Source organism: Ambystoma mexicanum, chromosome 8 (assembly GCF_040938575.1).
Source record: "Ambystoma mexicanum isolate Mex_15411 chromosome 8, UKY_AmexF1_1, whole genome shotgun sequence".
Taxonomy (NCBI): Eukaryota; Metazoa; Chordata; class Amphibia; order Caudata; family Ambystomatidae; genus Ambystoma; species Ambystoma mexicanum.
In genome coordinates, this window is record NC_090929.1 from 1,596,394,379 (window position 1) to 1,596,410,601 (window position 16,223).

General features: G+C 43.0%; 1 protein-coding gene across 1 annotated transcript in view; it reads left to right on the forward strand.

The window, feature by feature from the left end:
• TECTB (tectorin beta) overlaps positions 1-16,223 on the forward strand; it is a 241,620-nt gene that overhangs the window by 180,620 nt on the left and 44,777 nt on the right. The window contains exons 6-7 of the mRNA XM_069612212.1: positions 3,567-3,670; positions 12,812-12,895. Of these exons, the coding sequence (XP_069468313.1) occupies positions 3,567-3,670; positions 12,812-12,895 (188 nt within the window). The remainder of the gene's footprint in view (positions 1-3,566; positions 3,671-12,811; positions 12,896-16,223) is intronic.

Consider the following 16,223-nt stretch of genomic DNA (forward strand, 5'->3'; position numbering starts at 1 on the left):
GTCAAAAAATATTTGTTAAAAAAAGAGAGACAGAAAGGACAAAGTGCACATGACAATAATTGATTTTACAATATTCCTTTACAATTATTCAACACCAATGTCAAAATGACTTCGGGAAAAAACACCTGAAAATTTACAATAACATATACAGGTGAGACAATAATCCCTCGCCGGGTTTCAAATCGATAAAGAAAACACACATATAACTAGTACTAATCATTACTAGTCTTTTGCCTCGACATGTTTCAGTTCTATAGATTTAGTACAGAACTTTCTTCAGGAAGAACAAAACTTTATTTGTCACTCCCACCAGGTCCCAAACTTAATTAGGGAGGGTAATCATAAGCATGTTGCTGCAACCTCCTGGTTTCTTCCTAAACTCGGATGAAATCAAGAGGGGCACAGGGCCTCCACAATAACAAATATTTTTTGACTTTTTAGATAATTTTTATAATCTTGAATAAAATTCTGATACATTTCTTGGAGTTCCGTTTAGGAGTGTGGGTCTGTCTGTATGTGTGGGGGGCAGTTTACTTTGTTATTCTCTATAATTTGATTTTGATATACCCTTGTATATACAAAGTACTAAATAAGGGGGTTTCCCTTTTATACACTGTTCTTCTTCCTGAAGACCAGAATCCCCCACTTCTGTACCACAAATCCTAAGTCTAGGTGAGCAGAACCTAATTAACCTGTCCTGTCCTAGAGACCCTGCAGTGGGTCTCAGAGCATTTGGAGAGCCAGGACAGCCAGGATCCCTTTTCTACCACATGAAACCAGTCAAACTGCATTTGAACCAGGTTCAATCCACTCAAACCAGAGGGAACTGGCCAGAGGGAACTCAAACTACTTTTGCAACTCGATTGAACTTTGAGCCACCAGTGCTTTGTATCCGTTGAACCAGCTCCTCCCTGCTTTGCCAAGTAGAGCATTTCACCTGTTCGTTCCAAACAACTAGCTTGTCAGCGTAAAGAAGCGGTCCACACCAATGGTTACCAATATCTCAAACTGACTCGGCCCTCAAACTGACCTTGGGAACCATCCGAAATGCACAACCCTAAAGACACCTCAACCCACACCAAGTTCCCGCTTCAGACCAATTAGATGCCAGCTCACCACCCAGCACATCTTGCTGCACCCAAACTTAGTTCGAGCCACACCGAAGTACAGATTTAATCCTGGTGCGATGATGTTGAACCACCAAACATTGGAATAAGGTACATGTCCCCCTGCTCTGCTTTGGGACCTTATAGACAATTAAGCCACTCTGGAAACACCTTTTGCTTCAACAACATATCCTTTTTGAACCATTGTTGCCTTTTCTCCCATGAGCAAACTAATTATCCAGAGTGCATCTACAGTTTTGTTCTGTAGTTTTTTTGTATTCTTTTACAGGGGTTGGTTTTTAGAGTGTTTTTAATAGTTATTTATTAAATTGATTTGTTTAGTAAAGTATTTATATTTTTATTGAACCTTGATTAGACATTATGTTATTTTAGAATTGTGAACTGTTGCTATTTGGGTTGCTATTGGATCACATTAACACCCCTTTTGAGAGTATAACCTTTCCTCTGCCCATGTTACCATAAAAGGCAAAGGAGGTATATCTCTTAACTGTGCCTGTTTTACCTTTGTGATTGGGATCAATGCTGTTTTGTAGAAGTGTGAGGGCTAAGTAGGTGCTTTAGCCATTACTCATCTTTGTACTCCTGCAGAGCGTAAGTCAATTCATCAAATTCCTCCTCCTGGTCTTTTATCACATATATGTGAATGAATGGTAATTGGCAGAGGAGCGTATGGATAGCCATGGATTTCAAAGGCTGCATGAGCCAATATCAACTTTGATGGTTTAGATGTGACTCTGGGGGGACAGCACCTGAGAACATTAAACCCCAGAAGTCATCTTCATCCTGTAAAAGATACTAACTGCACCCAGTTATAATGCCCCCAACAGACAATCCCACCCCACAATCCCAGGATAAAAAGCAGACTAATGTAGGAATCACTATTTAGTTTTAGAAAAATAAAATCAATGCAAAGGTGGTCTCCTTAGGGGAAGTCACCACAAGACATCAGATATACATTAAATGGGCTTAATTACCCAGCTAAACTTGGCCTACCTGTGACAAACTCACCAAATACAATATTTGTACATTCAGGCGCAAAATAGCATAATTTAGAATGTTTCTAACAATTCTATTCCTAAATAATACAAGACCATCTCTAAACAGCACTTAAGTCTGTGACCACAATGCCACTTATCAGCCAGTATATCAAAGCTCTTTTCAGTTTGTATCTACAAAATTCAATTAATGGATGACCAGTTTAACATATTTTATTTTCTATAGTTTCAAAAAACACGTATTGGTACCAGAAAATGGTTGCATGGGAAAATTACATTTATATACATCTATATACATTAATTCGCTCCTGGTGTAAATGTGGGGTTATGAGTTTCTAATGAACGTACATGTGAGTCACTTCTTTATATCTATGGCTTTCACAGATCACACACTATCAAGCATTTCTTCATTGTGTTGTGTATGGACGTCTTCATATTGGAGCTTAATTTAACTATGTCCGTAAAAAGACGTATTTCTCGGACAAGGATTCAGACTTTGAAAACTAGGATGGTGGTGAATTTGTGCAGTACAAAAGCATAGTAGCAAAGTATAACAGAGAAGAAAACTATAACTCTAAAAGCTGCCCAGACCCCACATGTTCAGAAATAAAATTGCACAAAATAAATAGAGCCCACAGTTCCCCTGCCCTGATTATGTCTGCTAACATTCTGCAGGTCCGGACACCTAGATAATCAGGACCACAAGGGCCAGTTTGTAAGAACTCCTAAATGAGATGGGGCTTTAAAGAATACCAACAGTTATTTCTCTAAAAGCAAACTTAAAGCCCTCAGGAGTTAAAGGGCCATGTCACCCTTCCTGCATAAGGAATTCTAAACAGATCCAGTGTAATTAATCCAAAATTCAAACAAATAGATCAGATCAATTTAACAACCCAAACCCCCATATTTTATATGCCATTCAGAATAGATCCAATTCCATTCGTCCAAAGTCCAAACAAATAGATCAGATCCATTTTAGGATTTCTAATATCTATAATTAAGGTCATTTTAAGGGACCTTTCTCTATTCAAATAGGACCTATAAAAAATGTGTTACTGCAAATAAGACAATAAAACATTGGGTAGATTTGCATAACATCTGTGGCTGCTGTAAACCTCTTATGGCAGGGTTAAATGGACATGTGTTCAGGTTGGTTCGAAATAGGTCATGCTAAAAAAGGATACAAAAAACAAAGGCTTTCCTAGTTTCTTTCTCTCCAAAAGTAACTTGTAACAACAATCACTTGATATAGGATTCAGCCATTGTATGATAGCTAACAAAGGAAGGGTGCCCCAGAACGTTTGAATGTACACATTTCTTGAATAGGATGGTTTGGTTCTAGGCCATCCAGATTGTCTTCTTATCATGCTACAACTGCGCATACAAAATGAGACTGGGCACAGAAACTCTCTGATACTTTATATGTGTGTCTGCTCTTTTAAAGAATGCCAAGTTTGCCACCCAGAAAGAAGCGCCCTTTGTGGTGGAGACATCTGACATTGGCACGGACATCTTTGCCGGCGTGGAGGCTAAAGGAATAAGTAACAGGTATGGAGCTACTGAAACTCATGAGTACATTTTTTACATTTATTTCTGTGAAGTTATACAGGGTAATCTAGGGCTGTCCTTGACGGACACCACGATTGTTGTAAAATGTGCCTCCTGCTGACATCATTTAAACTAGGCACTTTCCCAATGATAAGGGCTTCCAAATCTCTCTCTCACTCTTCCCTTCCCCCTAATGCCTCACATTATTCTTTTGGGCTGCGGTAATTAAGCCAACTCCAGAGTTCTGAATCTAACTTAGCATGAAAATAGTTGTTGCTATAGATTTGAGTCACATATCTTTGAACAAGTAAAGATGTGATTTTGATATTTCTCTATAATCACCTCCTCTGGTAATGATGTTACTCCACCCATGCAGAGATGCATAGCGCACCTAACAGAGGCAAAACAATTCACAACATCTAGGTTATCAGCCGCATAGGTTTGTTTTTTGTGTGTAATTGTGAATTATGAAACTCTTGTAGATAACGCTCCAATTATAAACACTAAGTTATACAATAGATTGTCTCTAGTGCTTCGTTGGGGGCAATGCAAGAGGGCTCCCAGGCTGATAATGGCAACTCAGGAATGTCTTATGTCTTCGGGGCGAGAGTCAAGCTCCTGTCCCTGCCTCATTACACGGTTGCTGGTAAAACCCGCTAGCAATCGCGTAACACTGTTACCACCGCCTGACATCCCAGGGCTGGTATACAGTGTTTATAACGAAATTAAAATAGTGAGACTTTTTCAGTGAAACATAAATAATTAATTTTTCTTTTAAATTAAGTATATGTGGGGGTGGGGTAAGGGCTTAAAAAGGGTGGGGGCATGGTGGTCGGTTAGTAAAGTGGGGAAAACAGGGGTCTTCGGGGGACCCCCCAAAATAAAAAAAGACCAAAGAATGTGAACTGTTTTCATTATTTTAGAGTCGCTGAAAAAGTTTGCCACTATTTTTCTTGTCGTTATAAAGACATGTAACCTCCAGTGGTACCGGGTATCACAAGCAGCAACAGTACGGTAGGTTCCCATTCCCATGGAGGCCCACAGGACTCCATGGGGATGGGAACCCTGAAGCACCGGCACCGTTAGTGAAAAGCCTGCCGGTGCTTCAGTGAAAAGCCTGTCGGTAGGAACCTGTAATCCCGGCAGGTCAGGCCTGCTGGGAAATCCATGGCCCCCACCGGCAGACTCAAAGTAAGCCAGTCCGGAAAAGGTGCTAGTAACTTTTGACCTGCACTTTTATTTCTGGACCGGCTCACTTATGATGAGGGCCATGAACGGGGTACAGAGATGCAAAGTAAACAGAGCTACCTTGATGTGGCCTGGCCAGAGCTACTCATCACTGCCAATGCTGCTGCCAAGACACGATTTTGGATCTGTTAGACCTCAGTCTCCCCTCTCCCATTGATCAAGAATCCATTTCACCTTAGTTTTTGCAGCAAACCTACTGTCAATCTTCTAAGAAACACGTGATGAGCCTTTGAGGGCAGAGCGTATGTATCTGGATGTGTTGCTTCTCCTGGTGTGTAGAGTGTGTGCCTGGATGATACGAACAAGAAGAAAATACAAACAGAATTATGACCATGTTTTAGACATAAAAGAGGCTGAATACGAGTTTTCAATCAATCAAATAAAAAAACAGCTTTGTTTCACAATCAGCTATAAAAAACCCAACTCGTGACAAATATAAAACAATTGATGCCGAGCGAACAAAATTCACATATAACAAATAATCTTACATCAATTGCAGAACCTATATAATGCTACTTTTAATAATTACATCAACAGTCCATGTTGCAATATATCTAGCCAAGTAATCACAGGTATAATAAGTGCCTGTGCAGTTTCCTTTAAATGATACATTTCATAATATGAACAACATCAGACAAGCAGAAATTCAACTTTAACTCTGTTTCAAATATTAGACTTCAGTAAACACATGATATGTACGAAAATGTATACACTAGGCTGTCCCTAGTAAACACTCAGCTTAAATACCTGAAACATGATACATCAGACAAGGATGAAATCAACCACTGGCTTCCTTGTGTCTGATAAGCTAAGTCCGAAACAAATACTGGATGATATTTGTGACTGTCATGGTCAAATGTCCCCCACAACAGACATCTTCAATCATGATAATGTTACAGCTGCGAAACAGAAAGGTTCTGATACTTGCAATCGAATGTGCATGGATCGCTGCATTGCTCATACCGGAAGGGTCATCCCAAAGATAAGCCACATCCAAAGCTGCGCTGTTCTCTCGGATGCGCGCAAACCATGGTAATGACTCTGCCCCATGGAGCTTGAGTACCTCTTCCATTGCTTCCGTATAAGAGCCTAAAGAAGGGAACGCCATAGTTTGGAGACCAATGTAAGAGGGGTTTCAGCCCGGCCTCTGCTCGAGTCCCTCTGATGCCCAATTCCATCCCCATCAAAGCATTAGGTGCGCTTTAAGGGAGAGATAATAGACATTTTAATAATTTATTTTCCGCTATCTCAAGGAAATGCAAGCGGACAAACCTCAACTCCAAGCCCCGTCAAAGTGCAGCAGATATGGCCTGGAAACAAGGAACTCCAAGGGAGCCAGCAATTGTACGACCACCAAATCTTTTTGAAAAACGAATTGCTGCCCTCCGCCGTACGGCCAAAATTAGCAAGCGCTCCTCTCGAGCTTGGAAGACCAGCTCCCATTTTGGGATAACTGGATGCTCAGATAGTTGAATAATGATTATTTATTCCAAGTTACTGTTGGTCAAAGTAACAGAGATGTTATGTTTCTTTGCCCTTATACTCCAGCTCACAGATTTAGTTTTCTTCGCGTTAATCTGCATCATTTTCTTACCCTCACACCAAAGCTTACATACGTTTAGCTGCCTTTGAAGCCCATACCGGGTTTTAGACATTAATATTACGCCACCCGCAACTAGCAATGTACCAGGTTTTCCTACCTTAGAAAGGCGCATGACATCGCACAATTGAGGTGTATGTTTACTTTGACCAGCGGGATTTTGCTGGTTGAATATCTGGCTGTGCCCCCGTTGAGCCTGTTGGGGGGCGTGCCTCGCTGGTTCGGCTCGCGTTACGTGCGAGTCACGTGCGAGTCACATGACAATACAGGGAGGGCTTTTAAATCAGATCCCTTGAGCCGGACTGGTGGATACACCGGTAGATGGGATTCACGCGGCCACCCCGGTTGTTTGTTGGAAGAAATTCACTGAGGTAAGAGTGGTCCCAGGGATAGTTCCCTTTGAAATTTCGCTTCATGTGCAAGACATTCCCGCCTAAGTACGGTTACTATGTTATGTATTTCTTTGTCGGAAGAAAGTCACTGAGGTAAGAGGGGTTTCAGGGACAGTTCCCTTTGCAATTCCGTTTCATGTGCAAGACATTCCCGCCTAAGTTCGGTTATTATGTTGAATTTTTTCTGACTCTGCAGCCGTATAGATTTGTAGACAGAGCACACTCGGCATATTCTCGTAGCCCCCATATGTGTGATCTTTTTCATGTTCAAGACTATTTAGCGGTGAACGTGTATATGGGAGAGAGGTCAAGTTTATGTGTGCATATAATCATGACACGCTTCATGTATTAGGTGTTTTAAGTAGATACGTGATTCCGGTCCTCGTAATCTTATGGGACACTTGACAGATTAACTATTGTTTTCTGATCCATTTCTCTCTGTGGTTTTCTCCTTTCTGTCCCAGAATTCTATACTTTTATGGTCACGACTAACTTTGTTGCCGTGGTCTATACGACTGAATTAGAAGAGTCCTATCGTGACACGGTCGAGACTCATGCAGAGATTGAAAAGAGTTTGACTACTCTACATAGGTGAGCTTGTTGCCCGTTAGGAGGCTTGTGCACTAAGGAAGTGTATGGTGTGTACTGGCATTTTTGACGGGGATCACCTCTTTTTTTTTGCCCTCCAGACATTACGCTAATATGGAAGGCTGTCCGTGTTGATCTCTATGGATTCCCATAGTGTATGGCTTCTCATTTTGTTTTTGTTTTCCACCTCCGTGTTTGCAGACAGGTATCAAGTTGCCATCGCTCATGTACTGAACACAGGTTGAGGCTTTCTCTTCTAAAAAATCCGTGCCTGGACGCCGGGTGATTTCTTGGTGACGCGGTGCCCCCAACATTGTGATCTTGTGGGTTACCCCCGTTTGGGTTCTCCCATCACAAAATTTCAAGAGACGCAATGTAAGTGTTTTCTAAATAATTACTCTCACTGTGGGATCTCTTTCATCCCGTGGGGTCCTGGTTATGCCGACTTCCGGGTAACTCGAGGTCTCACTCCTCGGTGAGGTATTACTTGGTTGATTTTGAGTGTCTAAGAGGCACCACGAGGTGTTGGTGATGGTGGATATATTTTAGAGGCACCAATTTATTATGGTGTCTTCTATCGGTTTGTGGATCACGGTCCGCTTTCTGTTTCCTCAGTTGAAGAGAGTCAAAAGGTATTAATAACCTAATCTACGCCACGTTTATTGAAAACACAATGGCAGTAATGGTCAATCATATAATTCGAGCATTTTAGCTTGATTGACTCAGTGTTCTTTTGTTTGTATTTAGGTGTGCTCTGTTGGTGTATTCTACATATTTCCTTCTTCTCCATGTACAATCCATCTGACTCCGCTGGACCATAGTGCCCCTGAAGAATTTCTGTCTACTGGATGTTATGCAGAAAGAAACATGTCGGGTTGGGGATGTTTTGTTATTTGTGAGCAAAATTAGAAGTCAAATCCACCCGAGCCAGGAAAGTTCATAATAACATGGAATAGGCTCTTAGGTGTTATATTTATGGTTCGTACTAACAATGGATTAGATATGGTATAATGATGTTTTAGATTGTTTGATGTTTTACTGAGGATAAATTGTTTTATCATTGTATGGATTGTGAATGATTTTCTGAATGACTTGTGTATGTATGTGGTATGGTTGCAGTGTGGTTGGATGTGATTTATGGATGAGAATGTTGTATCAGATCAGTCCGATAATGAATTGGAGGGATTGATCTACATGAAATATTGTTGATACTAATGTTGTTGTATGTTTTTTATTAAAATATGACTTTTTCTAGTGATTTATTTAATAAATGTTAATAAATAATAAACACTTAATTGTTTGAGCGTCTACTGGGCTGAATTTAATCGTTTCATCTCATAGAATTGTTATATCATGATAGACGCATGTGCTTCACGGTTGTTGTGTGTACACAGAACTTAGTATGAGTATGTAGGTTTTGTTACTACACCAACAGTGGCCACCTGAACACTTTACTACTCTGACCTTTTATGTTAATTTTGTGTATGTTCTATCCAGGCCAGGTCACAGTATTTGGATATTCCTGGTATGCCCTGTTACTCTAGTTTTTGGCATGACATCGCAAGCCATTTACGTCTAAGAAGTTTATGTACAACTGAAAAAGACCCTATCTACTCAGCCAGATAAAAAGGTGCATTGGCTCGTCATCCGTGACAGCATACTATTCAAAAAGCACATCACGCATAAATGCATCTGCAATACTGCACCGAGATATTTGTCTAGCAAATTTAAGAAAGCTCAATGAACCAGAACTACCCGATCCATCTACAAGCATCGCCTCAACCCCCCAGAATTTAAACTGCAAAGATCAGGAGGTCTCCGTTTTCTGGTCACTGCGGCACATAATTGGAATGGCCTCCCACTATCATGGAGATCAGAGCATTCATACTGGGTTTTCCGCAACCACCTAAAAATATGGCTCTTTGCGCGGGACCTGCAAACCATAGGCAACATCTGAACACGCCTAATGCTAATCACCTCTGCAAACTATTACCTAGTACCTGCCACATACAAGCATTGTTCTATATCTTTATGTAACGATTATAGGTAACACCCCTGCCCTACGCCTTGTTCTACAGAAAATCCTTTGGTGGTCTTAACCTCATGTCCAAATTGAACTCGTTCAGTAATGTCCTTACCGAGAGTACATATCGCTGTTATTAGGGGAGACCAAACTCCCAACTTGACCATTTCTCTCTGGAAGTATGCTCTTGGAACAGTGTCAAATGCTGTCTGTAAATCTCTAAAAACAAAATATAAAGCTTGCCCGTGTAAAACCACAATTATTTTAATAAGAGCACCCTAAAAACCTGATTCATCGAAAAAAACTCTTTGCTAAAAACCCGGCCGGTACAACCACCAAATTACTGTTATGAGGGACCCATTACAGAATTCGGCCCAATAAAACTTTACTATACATTTTGGCTTGGGAGTCTATTAAAGAAATAAGACGATCATTTGTTTGGTTCAATCAGTTTCTCTTCTTAAAAAAAACTGAATTAAATTGGTACCATGCCACCTGTAAGGGAAACAAAGGCCTGCTTTAACATTATTATAAAACTGTGTTAAAAAAAGGAGCCTACATTTTAGGTTTTCTTTTAAATAAATCTCCTGAAATTTGATCAGGTTTGGGATCTTTGTCTACTCATCCAGAGTTATAATAATGGGACTGGCCATTGAAGCCACGATAGGATGACTTTTTTACAGGCCGTCGAAATGTGTATACCAAGAAGATTCTGAAATAAAACATGGTTCCATACGAAGAACCCTCAAGTGCATGGAAGTGTATTTCAGTTATTTTTCTTGCACCCCATAGTCGTCATCATCTGCAGAATGTCTCAAATATTTTCTTTATTACAACGAACATGAGTATCGACGGTCAGATAGCACAGCGGGTAAAGTGCTCACTTTGACATCTGTGTAGAGTCTGCTGTCACATGTTCGAATCCTGGCAGGGCCAAACTCAGCCTTTCATCCTTCTAAGGTCAATAAATGAGCACCACACACGGTGGGTTAATAAGCAGCGCTCAGGTACCTGAGGGTTCGTAGCGCTATATAAATGCAAGTTATTATTATTACGAGGTGAATTGACACACTGCTGCTCCCAGACCATGTCTATTTACTTACATCTAACATCACACGTTTCCATTAAACCAGCACTCCCGCAACCCTGCAACTGCTTGATGATAATTAGCGTGACACTCATCCCTCCCAAATATTCCAAGGTTTTTAGTTATTTTTCTTTCTTGTTCTGCCAAAGCACGTTTTTCTTCTGCCCCTGTCTTTTTGGGAAGGTTTGTTCATTCATACATTCCAATGAGCTTGTTTTCACTGCTCCACAGCCATCAGAAGTTGATGGAGCATCACATTACCAAGATGGTCTCTGACCATGCCCAGCTGTGTACAGTATATAGTTCTGCTGGCAGGAACGCCCATCCTCCACTCCATGTATTATTTTTCTCCCACTTCAGCTGACCCGTACATGGATGACAACTTGCCCTCTGGGATCACGTGATCCAGATCTTGTGTAGTTCATGCCTGCCTGCCAAATGCAAGATGTTGCAGCCAAGGTATTTCAAGCTGCTCCAAGACCGAGAACCCGCTCATGGCTCTTCCATGTGCTAATCTTAGAGTAAGTGGTGGGAACCAGGCCAGCAAAGGTCTCTCTGTTCATAATATCACACCACTCCCTTACAGGCCTCAGTGCCCTCACTAACGTTATCACTAGGGAGTGCGAGTCTTTGCTATTTTCCAATCAGAGGCTGTGTATTGCCTAGGTGGCCACCACAATTCTTTCCTCACTCGCAATGTGCAGGCCCCTTTCTGGTGTCCAGACCTAGAATGTGTCACTGTGTGTCTGTGAGCAGACACTACTAACCTCAAAGTGCCTCAACTGTGTTAGGATACATGCTTACTAACAGCCTCTGGTCCATGCCAGCCGGCAGAGGAGTCCATTAACATTTAACCAGGAACATCTGTGCGCTTACTTATTCTGAAGCTTCTTTATCGCCAACATTCCGTCCATCCTACCGCTCAAGGACGCCCTAGTACTATGCTTCACTTGCTTCTCACTCTCCGTCAAGAGGGCACCTATGGCATAGGTGTCTCCCATTGACCAGAGTCCCATAAGCTGTTCACACGAAATGCCAGTCTGATGCCCGCTCTTCAACACGATTTCGTAGCAGGTATCCCAGCCATTAGAAAACGTGTACCCCATCAGCTCGCAGAGGACGTTTCAGGGAGACAGGTAAAGGATTTTTTTATTTTTTATTTTTTTATTATTGTGTTTCATTCGTTAAATATAACCTTTAACACATTTCCACAAACTTGAATAGCTTACATTACATTTTCATTTCCACTTAACAATATTAAAAAGGTAATTCAGTTTTGTTAAAAGCATATTACACATCTTAAAATCGGATTCTATGTTGATGCCAAATTACAAATTGTTTAAAATCTTCATAATTTCCCGCCACATATAAAACAGAGTAAAATTCATGACCGAATTATTACCTGCAAACACCATAGCCCAAAATAGATCGGTATCGATAAAATTCATATCCTGCACATGTCTAAAAAGAATATTAAAATAGCATGCAAGGGCCCAGTTTTGCAAACAGGAATCTGTCAGTCTGTTCATTGCCCTTTTCTGTCCGCCTCTAGGCACTTCCATATATTCTCTGTTGTCTCCTCCAGCTCATGTGGCAATATGACTGGTGCCTTATCTACACTAATTGTTATTTTCTCAATTGGTCCCCATCTTGACTGGATGGACTCTGGAGGGACTATCGAGGCTTCGTCAGGAGACGTCTGCAGTTCTGGCAGTTGCCGAATACCCAGTGATATAATATATTTATTTATTTATAGCAATCACAGGAAAGCAATGCATTTTTGGCACAAAAACGCTTACGCAATGTAATGTTATAATGGAGTGGAGGACATGGGTCCTTTACAGTGGGGTGAGAGAATGTGACTTGAAGACCAGCTGTTGCAGGTGAAGGTGGAAACATAAACCAGGGATGAGGACAGGATAGAATGAACTAGGAAAGGGATGTTGGAGGAAGTGCTGAATTAAGAATGGAGGGGTGACGGAAAGTGCTATTGGCTTGTCTGTGAGGGTGTGGAGAGAGGGAAGCGGGGTGATCGAGTAACGTAGAGTGCTAGGCAACAGGCTCTTCAGAAAGGAGGAACGCTTTGATATAACAAGTTAAAGTTATGACGTTTCATGTTCAACCAACACATTTTGTGTATGTGTTATTTTCCAAATGTCCTTGGTCCATTATGATTCCAGTGATTGTGTTTCTGTCGCTTCAGATTCAAAGTGGTGTTAAACTACTGCTGGGCAACTCCTTCCAATGATTACGCCTTCCAGATTCAGTGGCATCTGATCAGCAAAGGGTACGTAAGCCTTTCAACTGGTCAAAATGTGGCAACCGCTGAATTGCTTTACTGTGCGCTGCTGCGGGTGACCACCAACGCCGGAGCTGATCACACTATATAGACCAAGGTTCTGCTGTGATGTTATGTTATAGAATGTTATATAGCGCAGCTTCCACCCTAAGGAAACATGGCGGCGGGGACAACCAGTGAGAAACCGAGGAAACAGTCATGATTGGAGAAATGTCTTTTTTATTGAATAGAAGGGTCTTCGGATGGCGACGAAAAGCCAGATGATCGACCAATATTCACAACAAAAGAGGGAGCTATGAGCAATACCCTTATAGTGATTTCTAGTAATGGCCACAAGATGGACGTCATGGTGTAGTACACTCTGAGGAGGCTTTGGAAGTCTCTGCGCTTCATAGACTGAAGCTGATGGAACCACCTGGAAGAAATAAGAGGTCACTTAAGAAGGTGCTGCAGTGAGTTGCACTTCAAGAGTTGCCATTTGCTGGGATCAGGTGTTAGGTACAAGGCCCCATTACGGGTAGGGCGGTATTGGGGTTTTACCACTTTGCACTATTATGGGTTTTGAAAATCATAGCCCAAAAATCCACCTGCTTTTGTGCGTACGTAAAAACCTTGATGCACATGCATTGCTGGATGCAGCATATGCATGCAGTATTACTGCAGGCTGCATTTCCCCAATGGCGTCCAATGGGAATCCAAAATGGGGAATAACTGAAGGGTCTGCATGACTTTAAATGATGTAAATGCTTCCCATTGCTGCACCTTTACCGCATGGTTGTATTGCCAGATGAAATACTGACAAACTAGGAACGCAGCCCAAAGGGATCAGTATTAACTTCAGGGTATCACAGGCACCTAAATGGTTAACTAGATCTTAGACACTGTATGTGTCAAAGCGTTATATGCATGTGGAGGTTATGTAACATACATCAAGCTGGCAAGCAACAGAGGACAACCGGGGGGTGGAAGGGCAGGGGTAGCAGAGGGAGCTGGGTGTACAGGGGGCAAAGGGAGGCATTGAGGGGCAGGAAGGTGTGGTGTCATCTCGTTTACTGACCGAACAGTATTCTATTTCCCAGAAATGTGGTGTGTCTCCTACCACCACCATGCCACGTATGGTCACAGAATTCCTATAGATGACATCCTCTTCCGAATACAAAACGCCTACGCATGGCACTTCCATCAGTAAGGCCCTGTGCAGAGCACGGCGCTTCCATCAGTAAGGCCCTGTGCAGAGCATGGCACTTCCATCAGTAAGACCCTGTGCAGAGCATGGCACTTCCATCAGTAAAACCCTGTGCAGAGCATGACACTTTCATCAGTAAGGCCCTGTTCAGAGCATGGCACTTCCATCAGTAAGGCCCTGTGCTGAGCATGGCACTTTCATCTGTAAGGCCCTGTGCAGAGCATGGCACTTTCATCAGTAAGGCCCTGTGCAGAGCATGGCACTTTCATCAGTAAGGCCCTGTGCAGAGCATGGCACTGTAAGGCCATGTGCAGAGCATGGCACTTGCACCAGTAAGACCCTGTGCAGAGCATGGCATTTTCATCAGTAAGGCCCTGTGCAGAGCATGGAGGTTCCATCTGTAAGGCCCTGTGCAGAGCATGGCACTTCCATCACTAAGGCCCTGTTCAGAGCATGGCACTTCCATCAGTAAGGCCCTGTGCAGAGCATGGCAATTTCATCAGTAAGGCCCTGTACAGAGCATGGCACTGTAAGGCCCAGAGCAGAGCATGGCACTTCCACCAGTAAGACCCTGTGCAGAGCATGATACTTCCATCAGTAAGGCCCTGTGCAGAGCATGGCACTTCCATCAGTAAGGCCCTGTGCAGAGCATAGCACTTCCATCAGTACGACCCTGTGCAAAGCATGGCACTTCCATCAGTAAGACCCTGTGCAGAGCATGACACTTTCATCAGTAAGGCCCTGTTCAGAGCATGGCACTTCCATCAGTAAGGCCCTGTGCTGAGCATGGCACTTTCATCTGTAAGGCCCTGTGCAGAGCATGGCACTTGCACCAGTAAGACCCTGTGCAGAGCATGGCACTTTCATCAGTAAGGCCCTGTGCAGAGCATGGCACTGTAAGGCCATGTGCAGAGCATGGCACTTGCACCAGTAAGACCCTGTGCAGAGCATGGCACTTTCATCAGTAAGGCCCTGTGCAGAGCATGGAGGTTCCATCTGTAAGGCCCTGTGCAGAGCATGGCACTTCCATCAGTAAGGCCCTGTTCAGAGCATGGCACTTCCATCAGTAAGGCCCTGTGCAGAGCATGGCACTCATCAGTAAGGCCCTGTGCAGAGCATGGCACTGTAAGGCCCTGTGCAGAGCATGGCACTTCCACCAGTAAGACCCCGTGCACAGCATGATACTTTCATCACTAAGGCCCTGTGCAGAGCATGGCACTTTCATCAGTAAGACCCTGTGCAGAGCATGGCACTTTCATCAGTAAGGCCCTGTGCAGAGCATGGAGGTTCCATCTGTAAGGCCCTGTGCAGAGCATGGCACTTCCATCAGTAAGGCCCTGTTCAGAGCATGGCACTTCCATCAGTAAGGCCCTGTGCAGAGCATGGCACTTTCATCAGTAAGGCCCTGTGCAGAGCATGGCACTGTAAGGCCCTGTGCAGAGCATGGCACTTCCACCAGTAAGACCCCGTGCACAGCATGATACGTTCATCAGTAAGGCCCTGTGCAGAGCATGGCACTTTCATCAGTAAGGCCTGTGCAGAGCATGGAGGTTCCATCTATAAGGCTCTGTGCAGAGCATGGCACTTCCATCAGTAAGGCCCTGTGCAGAGCATGGCACTTTCATCAGTAAGGCCCTGTGCTGAGCATGGCACTTTCATCAGTAAGGCCCTGTGCAGAGCATGGAGCTTCAAGGTTGCTGTGGCTTATGAGCATGTGATCAGGTACTGTGCAGGTACAGGTACTGGACCTGCTGTTCAAAGGCATGCACTGTTGTGACTTCGCAGAGCCTCCACGGTTATTCCTGTTGCACCTTTTCCAAAGGGAAATCTTGTTGGAAGTAGTCCATATGGGCTAAACTGAAATTAGACACATCCCGTAGGACCTTTATAAGGGAAGTGCTAATCACAATTTAAGAAGATGATGAATCAGAAAGTTAGGAATAATGTTATTCGAAGGTGTACGCAAGGGAAGGGAAGTGCACCTTTGGGGCAGGATCAAGCTTGATTTACATTTGGCCTTTCCTTTTTCTGTAATGGCTTAGCAGGCTTGTCCCGGGAGGATAGCTCAGGGGCAACATGCTCGCCTTGGAAACAAGATGACACAGAGAACCACAGATTCGATCCCTGGGT